Source organism: Squalius cephalus, assembly GCF_949319135.1.
Source record: "Squalius cephalus genome assembly, chromosome: 17".
NCBI classification, from domain to species: Eukaryota; Metazoa; Chordata; class Actinopteri; order Cypriniformes; family Leuciscidae; genus Squalius; species Squalius cephalus.
The window spans coordinates 10,788,514-10,804,586 of record NC_137138.1 but is presented as its reverse complement, the minus strand read 5'-3'; the positions used below and the strand labels follow the sequence as shown (position 1 = coordinate 10,804,586).

The 16,073-nt window shown below is 39.0% G+C and overlaps 1 protein-coding gene across 6 annotated transcripts in view; it reads right to left on the bottom strand.

Moving 5' to 3' along the window:
* specc1lb (sperm antigen with calponin homology and coiled-coil domains 1-like b) overlaps window positions 1-16,073 on the bottom strand; it is a 32,294-nt gene that overhangs the window by 12,656 nt on the left and 3,565 nt on the right. The window contains exons 2-11 of one of the 6 annotated variants that reach the window (XM_079898628.1): window positions 11,558-11,738; window positions 11,277-11,421; window positions 9,472-11,126; window positions 8,361-8,568; window positions 7,359-7,432; window positions 7,023-7,198; window positions 6,733-6,896; window positions 5,461-5,585; window positions 1,900-1,978; window positions 1,527-1,613 (exon numbers count right to left, since the gene is read on the bottom strand). In XM_079898628.1, the coding sequence (XP_079754754.1) occupies window positions 1,527-1,613; window positions 1,900-1,978; window positions 5,461-5,585; window positions 6,733-6,896; window positions 7,023-7,198; window positions 7,359-7,432; window positions 8,361-8,568; window positions 9,472-11,126; window positions 11,277-11,421; window positions 11,558-11,701 (2,857 nt within the window). In that variant the 5' untranslated portion in view covers window positions 11,702-11,738. The remainder of the gene's footprint in view (window positions 1-1,526; window positions 1,614-1,899; window positions 1,979-5,460; window positions 5,586-6,732; window positions 6,897-7,022; window positions 7,199-7,358; window positions 7,433-8,360; window positions 8,569-9,471; window positions 11,127-11,276; window positions 11,422-11,557; window positions 11,739-16,073) is intronic. The other 5 variants (XM_079898629.1, XM_079898632.1, XM_079898631.1 and 2 more) reach the window with 5 other exon arrangements.

Genomic DNA, 16,073 nt, shown 5'->3' with positions numbered 1-16,073 from the left:
ACATGCACTTTTACAAGTTGATTGTACTGAAATGTGTGTTGGCAGTGCCTGTACACAACCATCATAAAATGATAAAAAATCCATCCAGTGTTTTTTTTTAAATCTTCTTATATGTTTCCCCCCATAGATATCATATAAAGGCTAGATGTCTTAAGGCGGAGTCACTTCCGGCATCACCGGCGGCCATCTTAGGACAGGACTCTGTGAATTAAGGTGAGTGAGCAGCACGCACACAAATCCTCTTATCTCGCTGAAATCTGGACGGATTTACAAACGGTTTGGTTTCTTACAAACGTTATTAACGTGGCTATAATTCTGAATGCTTAAACATTTTGAACATAATTATTCATATGTATGCAGTATAATAGCTACATCTCTGACGTTTATAACAAACCAAACCGTTTGAAAATCGGTAGAAAATTGAGCAAGTTATGGTTATTTAAAAGTACATGCACCATGTTATGAGTGAGCGAGCACCCTGTCGTAAGATGGCCGCCGTGTGCGGATGTCGAGCTCCATTGGCCAGCAGCGCGGACGAGACATCTAGCCTTTATATGATATCTATGTTTCCCCCTCTCCTGAATCAAGCTGTTCGATTTTGTGACGTCACAAAATCGACGCCCCTCCCACAATGGTTGATTGACAGCAGCCTTTCAACCCAGACCCGCCCTCGCGAGCGAGCTGTCAATCATAGCCCGCGCCAACCGGCGCGTTCATTGCTGATAGCTGGAGCACTGAGTAGAATGGCGTCTAAGCGATTGTGGTGTTCTTGGGTGTAATAAGGAACACAGCAGTCATTTTGATGTTCCTAAATCCGAACCGCTGAAGATGCAGTGGCTGAGTTTGTTTTCGAAGGGAATATTCCCCACAACGTCAATGCTTTCATGTTTGCGAGAATCATTTCACCAGACTGCTTTACAAACGAGGGTCAGTACGTTATAAAGCTGGTTTTGCTAAGAAGCTGCTCCTGAAAAAAGGATCGGTACCAACTATTCGTGTTCCTGACGCACCTCCAGAAGAAGTGAGTGAGTGTAACGTTTTATTAACCTTTATATTAATCTTTATATTAATCTTTGCAAATCACTTGCTGCACGCTTCACGATGAATGCGGCTATTTTTACACTCAGGGTACATTACATGTTTTCTATGTATGACGTTCTCAATATAATTCATAATCCCATGTTTATAATAAACAACGCGTTATGGTTATTGTGTTACAAACGGTGTACGCACAGAACAGAGGGGCGGGGTGAGCAAAGCTCATTATCATTTAAAGACCCATGCACTCAAACGGCGTGCTGAAAACAGAGCTGTTTTTGACCAGGTAAAATTAGTGTTTTCTTACAATACTAATGAGAATTTTTAATTAAAGTATATTACAAACTTTTTATTTAGACCCTAAAGAATCATATTAGCTTGTACAAAAATGACATTATATGACCCCTTTAATGTTGAGATAGTGAGAAACTATATTGTCGAGTACTTGACTAGTTGTTGCAGAACGAGTACTCAAGGTCCAAATGTACCTGATTTATTCGAGTCTATGTTTGTCATCCTCTGGAGCCCGCAGCCGGGGCGCGTTACAGGTGAGGTCCGGAGGAGGTGGTCTGCTATTGGATTACATGAAATCACACATACAGTCATGAAAAAGAACAACAGGCTTTATGCGGCATGACTAAGCTTGTGCTCTTCTAAAATAAATATCCTGCTTCCTCCTCAAGGTCTGGCACACAATCTCTGGTCATTAACAGCAAATGTTAAGCCCGAGGGTAACGGTACAGCACGATTACACATGACCTTTAACTCTGAGTTGGCCTCTGAATAACTAGATCAAACCGGAGTGAGGGAAGACTGAAAGATCAAGGAGTTAGATTTCCAGTGTGACTAACGTCAGCTCACCTGGTATGCTCAGGTCCGTGTAGCTCGACCTCTTGTCCAGCATTGACGACAGAGGTTTGGCTGAGCTGATGGTGTGTCTCTGTAAAATAGGGAAGGGACATATACTGTACAGTTGTACAGACAACAATAGGGCTGGACAGTATTATTTACTATGAAGTGGCTGACCAAGGTGATTTTGAAAGAACCTTCATGTCAACCAAACCTTTTTTGCTAAGCAGATTTCAAATAATAATAATTAAAAAAAAATTGAGATGTTTTTCAAAAAAACTCACTAAATTAAGAATGAATTGTATTTAATCATTTTCATTAATATGCCTCAGCTTTATTTTAGTTTAAGCTTTATACTATCATATATGCATTGAGCCCCTAAAGGGAAATGGTGAAGAAAAAAAAAGAAAGAAATTATTTGGCAATGCTTTTGCATTCTCTCACAAATGTTTTGTGCTCCCCTGAGAAATGTTGTGTTCGCACGCAAAAAAACACAACATTTTTGTTAGGGAACACAAAGTTTCTTGGAGGAAAGAGTTTTCAGGCAAAAGCATTGACTTTTTATTTTTCCTCCCATCTCATATTTGTTTTCCACCTCCATGTCCCTTTAGGGGCTTCATATTTATGTATTAATATTTTGAATTAGATTTTATTTTTTATATTTTCATTCTAAGTTTTAAAATATTTTTTTTTGTGCTTTTGACATTTCTATATTTCTATTTGGATTAGATTTTTTTTATATTCAGTTTTAATAATTTGATTATATTATTTTTATTTTATTATCAAATTTTTTATACTTCAACTTCAACTTATTTTATTTCAGTTAGTTGCAACATTACTAATTTTTAAGTTTTCGAATTATACGTTTTTCATCTAATATTTATTTTATTTCAGCTTTATTTAATTTAATGCAAATGGTTTGAAATAGTTTTAGTTCACAATAGTAACACTGACAGTATGCACCAATTTAATAATACATAGTTAACGATAAAAATAAATGTTTTCATTTTAATATTGTACTTTTTTACTACAACATGAAAAAAATACCAAGCACAGTTTTAAACGGACAGTTTCAACTCAAAGAAATGAATCAACTTAACTCAAAAGCCACTTTTGTTACTAAAGTTTAAAACACAGACACTATTGAAAATACAAATAGTAAGATGGCTGGTCTAGTCTCATGAAAATCTGTGATGTTCATGATGTTGCTGTTTTGTATGCCACAAGAAAAATAATTTTGAATATATCATGAATATACAATATATATTACTCAGCCCTAGCGCACAGCACAACTTTAATAAATTCAATTATGTATGGAGCTCAGGTGGTCAACACATCAACAGTTAGGTGTGAATTATTAGTTATTTTTCACAACCTAATTGGATAAACAGTCCAGTCCTAGCAAAGACAAATGGTCAGTAAATATAATTTCTAGAAAAATTCAAGGCTCTTTCTTGTGCCCAATAACACAATTTCACAAATACAAAAATATTGGCTGTCTGCAGAAAGAACATTATAGCTTTATGTAACACAATTGACAATTTCAAAAACCTTATGCAAGTTACATATCTCGTATCTCTCTGAGAACCTTTGGGACAGGGATGGGAATTTTTTTCTAGTGCTAGTATTATTTCTGCCCGGGGAGAGAAAAAGAACGAATGCTGACATAATTTTACCTTCAGAAAAGTAAATACATTCCCTATTCGGTCATATGATGGGATTTCATATTGTCTACACAATATAATCTATAAACAACTAGACATCAACCTGCAAACCTAAATTTAAAATGTGAAACGAAATTTTTCTGTGGCGTGAATGAGGATGGGGCTGAGAGCTATTGGAGCGAAGCGAGGCCAGTTGAGCAAATGAAAGTAGGAGTGACGACAGTGGAAGACGAGAGAGAACCAGGCCTGGGATTTTATGTTGCGTTTTATTTTGTTAATATACCGCAGTCGTCCATGAGGGGCTGACGCTTGTTTTGGTTGGTTTTGTTTATTTTAGTGATTAAAAGTTCCTGCCTCCTTCTTCCCTGAACTTGAACATCGTTACAATTTAATTCTAAAGCCCCATAACTAATCATCGATATCAAAATTGAACTAGATTTTCAAATATTTTAAAAGTCAAACTTGCCGAACAAAACTCGTCCGCCATGATGCTGAGGGTGATAGACCTTAGTAAGGTTAGACACCATATTGAATTTAACGCAGATGAAATGAGGCTGTGAGGGATAGGCGTACAGTCTTTACAATGGCATGTTTTTTTTTCTTCGGAAATATGATTCGTAAGCTGAGCAAACAGATTGTTGTTAAACAACAGTACAATCATTGAACGCACTGTATTCTATCGCTCACAACCTCATTTTCATTCCTGTCAAAAATGAACTATGGCGCTACCCTGACTGAGGTCTATTGCATGGCGAATTTTCAGTGGCCCAAGTCAAAAATCCCACACCAAGAAAGTCATTTTCTGGTCCTGCTTCAGGGATTTATTTTTAACTGTTTTACCTCAAGTTAGATGTTCTCATGATCTAAAACTCAAATTCACCACAAATAAACAAACAAAATCTCTGTACCTCAAACTTTTTGCACTCAAAGTACGTCAAACTGTCTGATTTATTTATTTTTGTCCTTACAAAAACATCCTGTTTTGGCACATTTTGAGGAGACTTCTATGTCCTATTCAAAAAGAGCAACACCGCAAAGGACATCCGTGGAGGACGGTGGGCGAGAAAAAGAAGGAAAGCCCTACTCCAGCTCCACACACACACACACACCAGGTCTGGAGATCTCATCTGACAGACAGGGGTGTTAGGTCAGAAAATCCCCATCCAGAAGAATCCAGACATCTGCTAGAGTGATCAGAGATCCGTCCTAATGCATCTATCAAACACGGACCCATCTATCCCACGGCAAAGTCAGTTTACTATTAACATGAGGCTATCATACAAAGGTTTAAAGGTTTGGGGTCAGTAAAGAAATTAATACAGTTTTATTCAGCAAAGACACAATCAATTGATCAAAATAATAATAATAAAAATAATATGATAATAATAAGAAATGTTACTCGGGCAGCAAATCAGCATTAGAATGATTTCTGAAGGATCATGTGACACTGAACTGAAGACAGGAATAATGGCTGCTGAAAATAATTAAATAAATTAGATTAAATTTTTTACTTTTTTTTAAATAGAACAATTCTAATAACATTTCACAGTATTTTTTACTAGTGAGCAAAAGAGACTTCTTTCTAAAATTCAAAATCTTCCTGACCCAAAAGTTTGAATGGTACTGTAACTGTTTAGATTAATTTGTTTTTAAGTGAAGGTTAAATAATGCTTTTTTGCACGGATGACAAACTTATTTGTTAATAAAATGGAGTTAAAAATAAAATAAAATTTTAGAATTATGTAATATATAAATCATTTAGGGGTTAAATAGCCAGCAAAAATAACTTTATTGTGATACATATAACACTGTTATAATATATTCATAACCTGATTTAAACTACTCATGTAATTTAAGGTTTTGGTTATAGGACTATATCCATCCATTAGTTAATACTGATTGTTTATACCTGTATAGGAGAGACAGCAGCGGCTGGAGGGGTTTTGATTGGACTGGGACTGAGGGGGGTTCTGGAAATAGCGGCGGCAGCAACAACAGCAACAGCAGCAGCAACAGGACTGGCTGGAACAGGACCTGTACAGAGAGACGGATGGACAAACGGACACAGAGATCATGCGACTTGTAAAAGAAAATATATAAGGTTTCATATACAGTATTTGCAGGCTAGTAGGGCTGCACGATACTGGAATAACACTAAAAATTTGAAAAGAATGAATCATTCTAGAGTGAGTGGGGTGATTTCTGGGGGGAGTCCAAAAAAAAAAAAAAAAGCCTTCAGAGTAAAAAGTAATTTTTCAGAAACTTTTTTAAATGTCAAAATCCTTTTACGGCTGAATGATTTTGGAAAAGCTTCACTGTAATAAAAATTTTTTTTTGAAGTTGTAGATAAAACTGGAGCACCTTTGACTATCATTATACTATTTCAGTCTCCATACTTCAAAATTTCATTCAATGTGTTAATTGAGGTTTCTTTGAAACAACTTTCACTCAGAAATTGATAGTAAATTTCACAAATGATTACTAAGTAAATTGTACACCAAATCTTTTCTAGAATTGAATTTAAAATCTTTCCACTTGAGTTTTCATCAGCCACATTCCCACTGTTTTTGACCAATTAATAATATGACTATAAAATAATTATTAATGTGATTTAATTGTGATATTGTTATTAAATAAAAATAAACAAAATAAGAAATATATTGTAATAATAATACTATTGTACTGTAAGAAAATAAAAAATTGCATAAAAATTATTTTATTTTACTGTAAAATTACAATAATGTTTACATTTTAATTTCTTCATTTTCAAACAGTAATCCATCAAGCTTTTATTTTGTGAAATGCAGCACTGTGTTCATTTACATGCGTGCAGCTCATGACATCAGGTGTGTAAACACTGCGCTTCACTCTGAAACCTGTAGCTCATATATTTATAACATTTTATCGCAGCCTGCGCTATTTCAAAATCACACTAAACTATATTGCAATATCGATTTTATTTCAATATATCGTGCAGCCCTACATGCTAGTATATCACATTACTAATTTGTAATTTCTTTATCAAAAGCGACCTGCAGAACACTTGCAAGCGCAAGCGCCCTTGTGGGGTTCGAACAACCAACAACCTTTTGTTTACCAGCAAAGATCTATAAACAATAAGCCACACCACTCCAAATATAAGAATGCAATGCATCTGCATAAATCTGCATGTATTGTGAACCTTGCGAGGCGCTGTCGAAGCTCTTAATGAGTGTTTTGACGGTGGGCGATGGTTCAGAGGAAGTGGAGGAACGTCGACTAAGGCCCATCCCTTGCCTCAGCGCAGCCAGGTCTCTCTCCACGGCATTCATATAATTATACACACGACCACGCTCCTCTTCCTGCCTGTAAAACAAGACACCCTGACACTCAAAGATCCTGGATATGCAAATATTTGCACACAACCTGTGTCCGAGTATCAATATCCCTGTTTTACTCTGGGTTGTAAATCTACACTACATCTTCTCTTACTTCTTGCTCTTTAGGTCATCCAGCTCTTTGCTCATCTTCTCATTTTTCTCCTGAGCTTCCAGTAGGCGGCGCCGCATGTCTCCAATCTCCTCCTGAGCTTCTGACTTGATGTCGTTGGCGATGACGACGGCCGTTTGGAGATCAGCTTGGAACTGACGCCACTCGGCTGATTCCTCCTGTGAGTGACAGGTGTCAGTTAAATTCATTTGGAGAATCATGGAGATAATTTCTTGGCTGAAAAGTCAATGGAATTTCAAACCATCTTGAAGATTACAATTACTATAAGAACCCTGATACACACAGTGCAAACACAGCACATAAAAAGGGAAAATTTACCCGCAATTTACGATGAAGAACCTTAATCTCCTTCTCCATATCATATTTCTGATCATGAAGCTTTTTGATGGAATCTGAGGGGGGGAAATGGCAGAAATAAATAAAGATTTAAGTTAAATGTTCATTAATGTGTTGCTGAAAGTTTATTTTTTATTCAAATGCCTAATTTTAATTGTATACAATTATGTTATCTTTTGAAATATGTTTTTTAGTATTGATTTTTGGTAATACATATTACAGTAAAACTATCATTCCAATAAAATGAAACTGAAAGCTAAACAAATGTTAAGTCAGGATAATGTCTGTATTTCATACTCAGATAGCTCGATGCCGCCTCTATGTGGACAGCCTGCATAACTACAAAATAATGAAAACAAAACTGTGGGCATCTGGTCAACACCAGATAAATTTGTGTTACATACATAGAGAAAAGTTTTCTGTACAATTCTTTACTTGAGATCTATCTTACATTACGCACATTTGATATATTTATATATAAGTATATACCAAAACAATAAACTATTCTCACTTAGTTTTTTCTTCAGTCTGGACTGTTCACACCAAGAACAATAACTATATCGATATATTAGCATTGGCACCAATGTACAATATCATTCTGTTTATTGTAAGTGCGTGCTGCAGTTTTGTCACCAGCCACTTGAATTCTGATTGTCTGTCAATGTTTTAATCGCTCATCAGCGAGTAAAGTAATTCCAATGATATTGTTTCTCTGTGGCGTTATCATCATAGTTGTGGTGTGGACTTTTCTATTCTATTATATTACACGATTTTTAGAATTATATCTTTATCGCTATCGTTAGTCCTTGGTGTGAACGGGCCTTCGCTCTACAGAATTTTTTAGCACAATATTTTTGATAAATATATAATTTTGATAATATATAAATTAAATTTAATTGTATAAATATATTTAATGTGTCAATTGCATATAAATAGTGTTAAGTGACCAGTAGCCATGGAAACCATTCTATGATTGTGACTTACTCTCCAGGTCGGAAATGATGAGGTTGTCATGAAGCTTGACAGCCCGATGCTGCTCGACTTCATCCTCCAGCTCAAAGATGGTCTCCTTCATGTCAGCGATCTCTGTATCCTTCTCCTCTAGCTCAGAGCACTGCTGCTCCAGGAGCCGCTTCTGCTCCGCCAACTGTGCCTGGATATCGACACGAAATGCTCGGAACTCACCCTCAAGCTATAGCGAACACAAGGATACATGTCAGCAGGGATACATCAGGCATGTAATCAGCTAAAGACAAAACAGAAGGAAAACCTGCAATACATGTTGCAATACAAAAATGTACTAGTTAACCTGGAGATTCAATATGTGGATTCAGGATGTGACAAAAGAAGAATGTCAAAATTCACAGTACTCATAAAAGAGTATGAAAAAAGTACCTAGATGACCTATGAGATTCTGAAGTGTGCATGTGATGGACACTTTAATATCCCATGAGGCCACGGGAGAGGATTTATGAATGGCAGTGAAGGACGCAACTGACACTGGTAGGTCACATGATAATGACAACATGACGAACGTAGTTTGTCCGGATTGCATTCATACTATATAGAACATACTTTTTTTTTTAGTGACCATGAAATAATTACTTCTTCAAAATAACTACCTACTCAGAGAGTATGCGATTTCGGATGTAGCCCCTGTGTCCGAATATGCCTACTTTTTTTGCCTATAGTAGGCAAAAAAAAAAAAAAAAAAAAAAAAAAAACGCGTGTGAAAAGAGCATGTTAGAATTCATAGTATTCATAACAGTAGGCATATAGTACTAGGATGACCTACTACTTCTGGCGAGATTCTAAAGTGTGCATATGATGGTCATACTATTTCATGAGGCCACAGGAGAGGAGTTGTGAATGGCAGAGAAGCGACGAAACTGACGGCTTAAGTCACATGACAGTGTCAACATGGCAGATGTAGTACGTCTGAATTTCATTCATACTACACACATTCATACTACATAGAACATACTTTTTTTAACAGTTCTGAAATAAGTTCTTCATCAAATGTAGCACATATTCAGACCTCGGACGCAGTTTAAGACAACTTAAAAAATCAAAGATATGTGCTTGTCAGTTTCACCTTACTAATTGCCTCCTGTAGCTGGGCAGCTTCACTGCGCGTATGCCCCAGTTCCTCTTGTAACTGAGCTGCTTTGGCCTCCGCACGCTCCTTGTCTAATCTCTCGCTGTCCAGCAGGTGGCGTATGTCGGTCTTATCCCCTGCATTGTGGATGGAGAGGAGCTGGGCCACTCTCTGCCTCTCTTGCTCAAGCTGGATTCTGCAGCGGTTCAGCTCCACCTGCTCCCCTTCAGACACCACCCTCAGCGCTTCCAACTCCGCTTTGGCGACGGCCCGCTCCCTCCGTTCCATTTCCACAGCTCTCTCTGCCATATGAACACGCTCCTTCAATGCTGCCATCAGGCCTTGGGCTTCTGCATTCTCCTGTTCCGCCATCTTGAGAGCACTGCTTAGCTGTTGCTGCACACCCAGCAGTTGCTCCCTCTCAAAATGCGAGCCCTCGTTCAGCTCGGCGTAGCGCCTCTCCAGCTCCACATAGCGCCCGCTTTTGGCATCTTCGTCATCCTTGGCATACGCTACCCGGTGCTCGTCAAGAAGGCCCCGGAAGTAGTCCAGCTGTCTTCCGTACAGTTCCAGACGCTCCCCTTGTTGACAGAGGGAGTCGACAAGAATGGCGCGCTCTTCTCCCAAGCGTTCGTTCTCCGTGGTCAGCTCTTGTGTGATCTGCTGCAGATCAGCAAGCTCCTGCAGGGTGGCTTGGAGTTCTTCTGACGTGCTGTGCTGGTTCTCCTCCATTTGATGGATTCGCTCAGTCAGGCAGGCCACGGAAACCTCGCTGGTGTTCCCGCTGCTGCCCCTGCGGGAATTTTCCCTGCTCGGTGGCCCTCCTTCTGATTCAGAAGACGATCCACAACCTGAGGGCGCGTCCAGAGCATCATCACTGGAGGTGATTGGCTGGTAGGCCTCACTGCACTCACTGTCCACTGCATCAGGAGAACCTACACGTCTCGGTTCTGACAGAAGGTCCTCGGTAGAGCCTTGGGCAGAGCCTTCTGCGGAAGACGTGCGCAAGCTACCTCCTCTACTTTCACGCTGACCTCCACTGCTGCCGGAAGCTACAGGCTCAGGACTAAGGGACGGGCAACACAGACCTTTGTTAGGGCTGTCCAAACGGTGCTCCAGAGAGAAGCCAAGAGCATTGAGGCGATCCTTAAGCATTCGGTTTTCACTTTTCAGCATATTTAGCTCATCAAGGATGCCCTGGTTCTGGTCTTGAAGGAGGAGGAGAGTGGACTCCACATCAGTGGCACTGATCACAGGAGAAACCTCTTTCTCCTGAGGCTGCTTGGTTTCTTGAGAACCTTGTTCTGGATCAGGGGCTTCAAGTTCTTCCAGACCAAGCTGGGCCTTCATACCTCTAAGTTCAGAGCGGAGATGGAGGATCTCCAGGTCTTTGCTCTTGGCTAAGCCCAGCAGGTCGTTCACTTGACACTCCAGCGCTGCTTTATGGCTTATCTGGCTGTCTGAGCGAGATTTGGTCATGCGAGACTCAGTTTCAGCTATAGTATGGCATCGTGACCGCTTCTGAGGCATGGCATCAGTGGGTCCGGCGAGTTTTTTGGCAGTACTGGCTCTGGTTCGATCTCGCAAGTTCTCTCTGGTCGTGCCTGGATCCTTGGCTGTGGATGACATGGCACGCCTTCCTGAAAGACCTACTGGAAGAAAAAAAAAAGTTGTAAGCTGAAACATTCCACAACTACATAAATTTTATGGACATTTCATTAGCGTTGTTGTGGGTATCAAAGTCATTCTGCAACACACTTTTTCTTTAACATCTTCAGAACCAAGGTAATGCTTAGTGCTACCTGAACTGGTCTTGGACCGGGTCTCAGTGCTGCTGGTCTTCTGAGAGGAGGTTCCTCTCTTGTTTCTAGCAGTAGTGTTACTGTTGCTAATGGACACTGCTCCACTTCCTGCACTGACCGCTGGAAGATCATCATTGCTCTTTGCCTGGTTAGCATGCAAAACATCAAGTTAATGATCTGTTACAGACAAATCACAAGCTAACATTCTTAGCTGGCACTTGGTTCAACATATTGATAATGATTAAAAACATGTTTCCAATTTCTCCATGCTAAACAGTTACCTTAGACAGTGGAGCTGCACTATGGGTTTTGTTTGTCATCTTGCCACCTGTGCCCATAATGCTGCTTCCCTCTGGTCTGCCTGGGGCCTTAGTGCCCGCTGAGGTTCTGGAGGTGGCGGCCGTGGGCTTGGTCGCCTTTTTCATGCTTGGCTCCAAGTTCTTGATACATTTACAGCGTAATCTAAATAAAAGGAAAGCAGACGAGGAATAAATTTGGTTGTATTTACGCAGATTCAAATGGAACTAACAAAAATGCAAAACAAGTTTATATTGGATGACAATTTAAAAGGTTACACTTTATTTCGATAGTCCACTTTAGACATTCTACTAAGTCACTTTTCAACTACTTGTCAACTAACTCTCATTAGAATATTAGTAGACTGTAGTAGACTGTCAGTAGACTGGTAGGTTATGGTTAGGTGTTAGGGTTCGGGTTAGGAGAATAAGTTGACTTTAGTTGCCAAGTTACTTATAGTTAGTAGAATGTCTGTTGGGGGACCAACAAAATAAAGTGCTAACCGATCTTAAGCAGACAGTCTACTAATACTCTAATGACAGTTAGTTGACATGTAGTTGCAAAGTACTTATAGTTAGTAGAATGTCTAAAGTGGACTAATGAAATAAAGTTTTACCATTTAAAATACCCCACTCCTTCAGAAAATACAAAACAGTGGTTCCTGACATTATGGCATGCAGTGCTAAGTAAACCCAGCCATAGATAAAAATATACATCACAAAGACATCGCTGCCACATAATTTATTCTTCAGACCTATCTTTTTGCCCAGTAGCATTCAATAGCATTTAATCATGCACAGCTTTAATCGAAAAATCTCATTACCTTACTCCAGCACTGGTTATTTTCCTCGGGGAACACATTATGTACAAGTCTATGCTTTTGCTTTTAGACAGTTGTAATGTAACATAACGGTCTCAGAGGACTCTATTTATGCAGCTTCACACACACTGTAAACTCAGACACTTTAGGGGAAAACAGTCATTGGTCAGTGTTTGAATGCACACAACACTGTGTGATTGGAGGAGAGTCAGAAGAGGATGGAACTGCCTCTCTTATCACATCATCATGGGTGGAGGCCAGGCCCGTTGGAAGAGCTGACCAACTGCGTCAAGCCTTAAAAGGCTTTAAAAGTCTAGAGCAACAAGGCTAGGTCTGAGGCTAGAAAAAACACAGCAGCTCTATGAATTTATATAGTAATTTTCCCTTCACAGTATACTTGTGAAGATGGTCCATACTAGTAATATATATAATCATCTATAATGTCTTAATAAGCATGTAAAAATACCATAGCCCATCTATTTTAATTAGCTATAAAAATCATAAATTTAAGGGCAACAGAGGTCTAGAAATAAGGTCTGTGCAAGTATAAGTGTACTCATGTTGATGTAACTACTAGAAATCAAGAACCAGAGACTCCAGTGCATGCTCGAGCAGAGCTAGTGAACTCTGACACTTTACTTGGCCCTAAGTGGTCTCTTTTTGCAAAACGAAACTACGGTGATTTGGATACTTTGATGAGAAATAGATGAAGAATGCCCGGATAGACACCAGCCTAAACACCCCCATTTTTCCGAACAAGCCTTTTAAGTTGATATGTTTGAAGAGGAGTCAAAACAAAAAGCACCACACCCAACTCCAGACCTTCACCACAACTCTCAGTTCTCATGCTTACTGAAAGAATATAGACATCCATATCGACGTTCATATTTAAATGCAACGAATGTGCAAATTTAATGCTAACTTCCATTATAGTGATAAGAGTTTGTAAGAGAATAAAACTGAAATAAAACAGAAAATCCAGTGAGTGTTTCTTAACAAGCATTAGCAATGAAGTTGTGCACAACGGTAATGGTCACTTTCTTTCTCAGTAAAATGATAAAAAAAAAAATGTAATTGTACAAGCCCTAAAGGGAAAAGACACTCTGCAGTAAAATTCTTCAGTGGAGCAGTTAGTTGCCAGAGTTAGCCTAACTTCCCACTTGAGAGGTCATGGCGGCCAACTTTCAATCAAACACAAAACGTTCCATCTAGGGCTGGACCCGAATATTCGTTCGGTGGGTTGGTATTCGATTTGAAAATTTGACATTCGAATATTCGTTTTTTTTGTTGTTGTTGCTTTTTGCACACCTGGCATCCCCCTCGAAACGGTTCTCATTCGCGCTTGAATATGTTCAACACTATAAAATCTGACGAAATACAATGCTCTTTTTTTTACTATTATCTTATATAGCCTAGCCATTTTTAATAGGATGGACAGTTGAAGGAACCCAACCTCGTTATACTTAATAAATATATTTGCTTCTTCTTGGCCTACTAAAGTGTTCCTGCAACGGGAGTATTCTCTGGCTAGAGCGCAGAACAGCGGAGTGAGTGTGGACAGAAGTGCATGTCTGAGCTTGTGTTTTGGGTCAAGCTGCGTTGCTTTGACATTGTGGAAAATAGAATAATAGATACAAAATGTATTAAGCTTTTTACCCTTTATTATCAATCTAAATTAATCTCGTTTTTAATTTAACTTAATTTCGTTTTTCTTTATTTAAATTTCGTTTTTTCTTTATTTAAATTTTATCTTTTCTTTATTTAAATTTAGTTTTCTTTATTTAAATTTTACCCTTTACTGTGTCAGTAGTTTGTTAGTCAGAAAAATATTAGACTACCTTATTAAAAGTATTGCTTAAGTAAGTTAGCAGACCTGTGTGTGTGTGTGTGTGTGTGTGTGTGTGTGTGTGTGTGTGTGTGTGTGTGTGTGTGTGTGTGTGTGTTACGTGCGAGTGTATTTACTTTGTGTTGTTCATGGGGAAGATGTGTTTAATATCACTAGTGCAGTGTCCGTTCTCGGAGCATATAAGCCCTGCCCGTGTGAGGCGCGCCGCTTCCCGCTCGCACTGTTCTGTAGTTTACTAAAAGTTTATTAATTCTGAACGTGTCGCGTCTCACGTGTCCATCTATATTGCACCAAATGCGACACTGCACTCCCTTGTGAAGTCGATTGGATGAACGGTTCTCGAAATAATCAAAATGCAAACGGACAGACAGACACATAGAGAATACTGCCTTTATTAGAGAGAAGAATATGTTCAGCCCCGTCTCTCCGAAGCTTCGATGTTCATTACTACCGAAGCTTCGAAGATTCGATGTTCATTACTACCGAAGCATTGAAGCTCAAAAAATGGTATTCGGACCAGCCCTAGTTCCATCCAGACTTGATTTCAGTGTTCAGTATGAAACCAGCTTCCGGGCATTTGCACAAATCTGAGTGCTGAACCGCAGCGCCCCAACACTTCAACACAGAGTCATATCCATCAACACGCTTCTAAAAACAATTCAATGACACACAGCCTCAAACATGCGGGACCACACAAGCAAATTCATATCGGGTAACAAGACAAACTCAATGATCGCCAGTGGAAAATGAAAACCAATTTAAATATTTCAGGTGAAAACATAAGGAATCACACTCTATGACTCCAAAATTAGTCTGTCTAGGCATTGGCCAATGGGAAAGAGGATATATATAGAAATACTTTCAAAGCTTTTGAGGATGGGGGTGGGTTTCTCTTTCAACTCAACTCCGATTATGTGGAGGAATTGTGTGACTTTAAATTTTTGGGGTCAAGGGTCATTCCAGGTACATAAAGAAGCCTTTGATCATCTGTTCAGATGGTGGTCCTCAACACAGATGTTCAAATAAAAACAGAACCTGTATAGGGACAATAGACTGTCAAAAAGATGGACGACGCACCTTCATTCTCTTCCATTGTAGAAAAGTGAAGCCACCAATGTCCCAATATGACACTGACATATTGCGCTGATTACGGACTGCTCTGCACAGTAGTGAGCGTGAGGTGGAGGTCCCACCCACAATCCCGCAGAATCGGTACATTCGCAGAACAACTCATTATGTCGGTTCGTTTTCGATTTTAAAAAACGAGCACTTGAACTTACATCAGTGTGACAAAAAGTACCTAAAATGAGAGAAACCATCTTTGGAAAAAAAAATTATTTTAAGTGTAATTTGATTCTTTAGTTTGTCTCACGTTCTATTATATTTCATGGAGAGGGCGGGTTTTATTACCTATACTGTATCCAGCAACACGGGGGCGATCAAACCTTTTTGGCTTCACTTTTCAGAACTCGTGCGGCACACTTGATAGGAACAGACAGAACACTTTACTACAGTAAAACAAAATTTCAAAATGTTTCAAAATTCAGAAAATGTAAACATTCCGAAACGCTTTTCTTTAGAGCCCATTCACACAAAGAACAACCATAACGATAACTATAACTGTAAAACTTGACCAATCAATCTAATTCTGTGAGAATATGAAGTCCACACCACAACTATACGATAAAAACATTGACAGCCAATCAGAATCCACCTGACTTTGAAGAGCTTGAGCATTTAAAGCAGTAAAAGACGTGACTGTAGCATGTGCTAATAATAAACAGAATGTTATCGCCCGTTGGTAGGAATGGTATGCTAATATTGTTATTGTTAT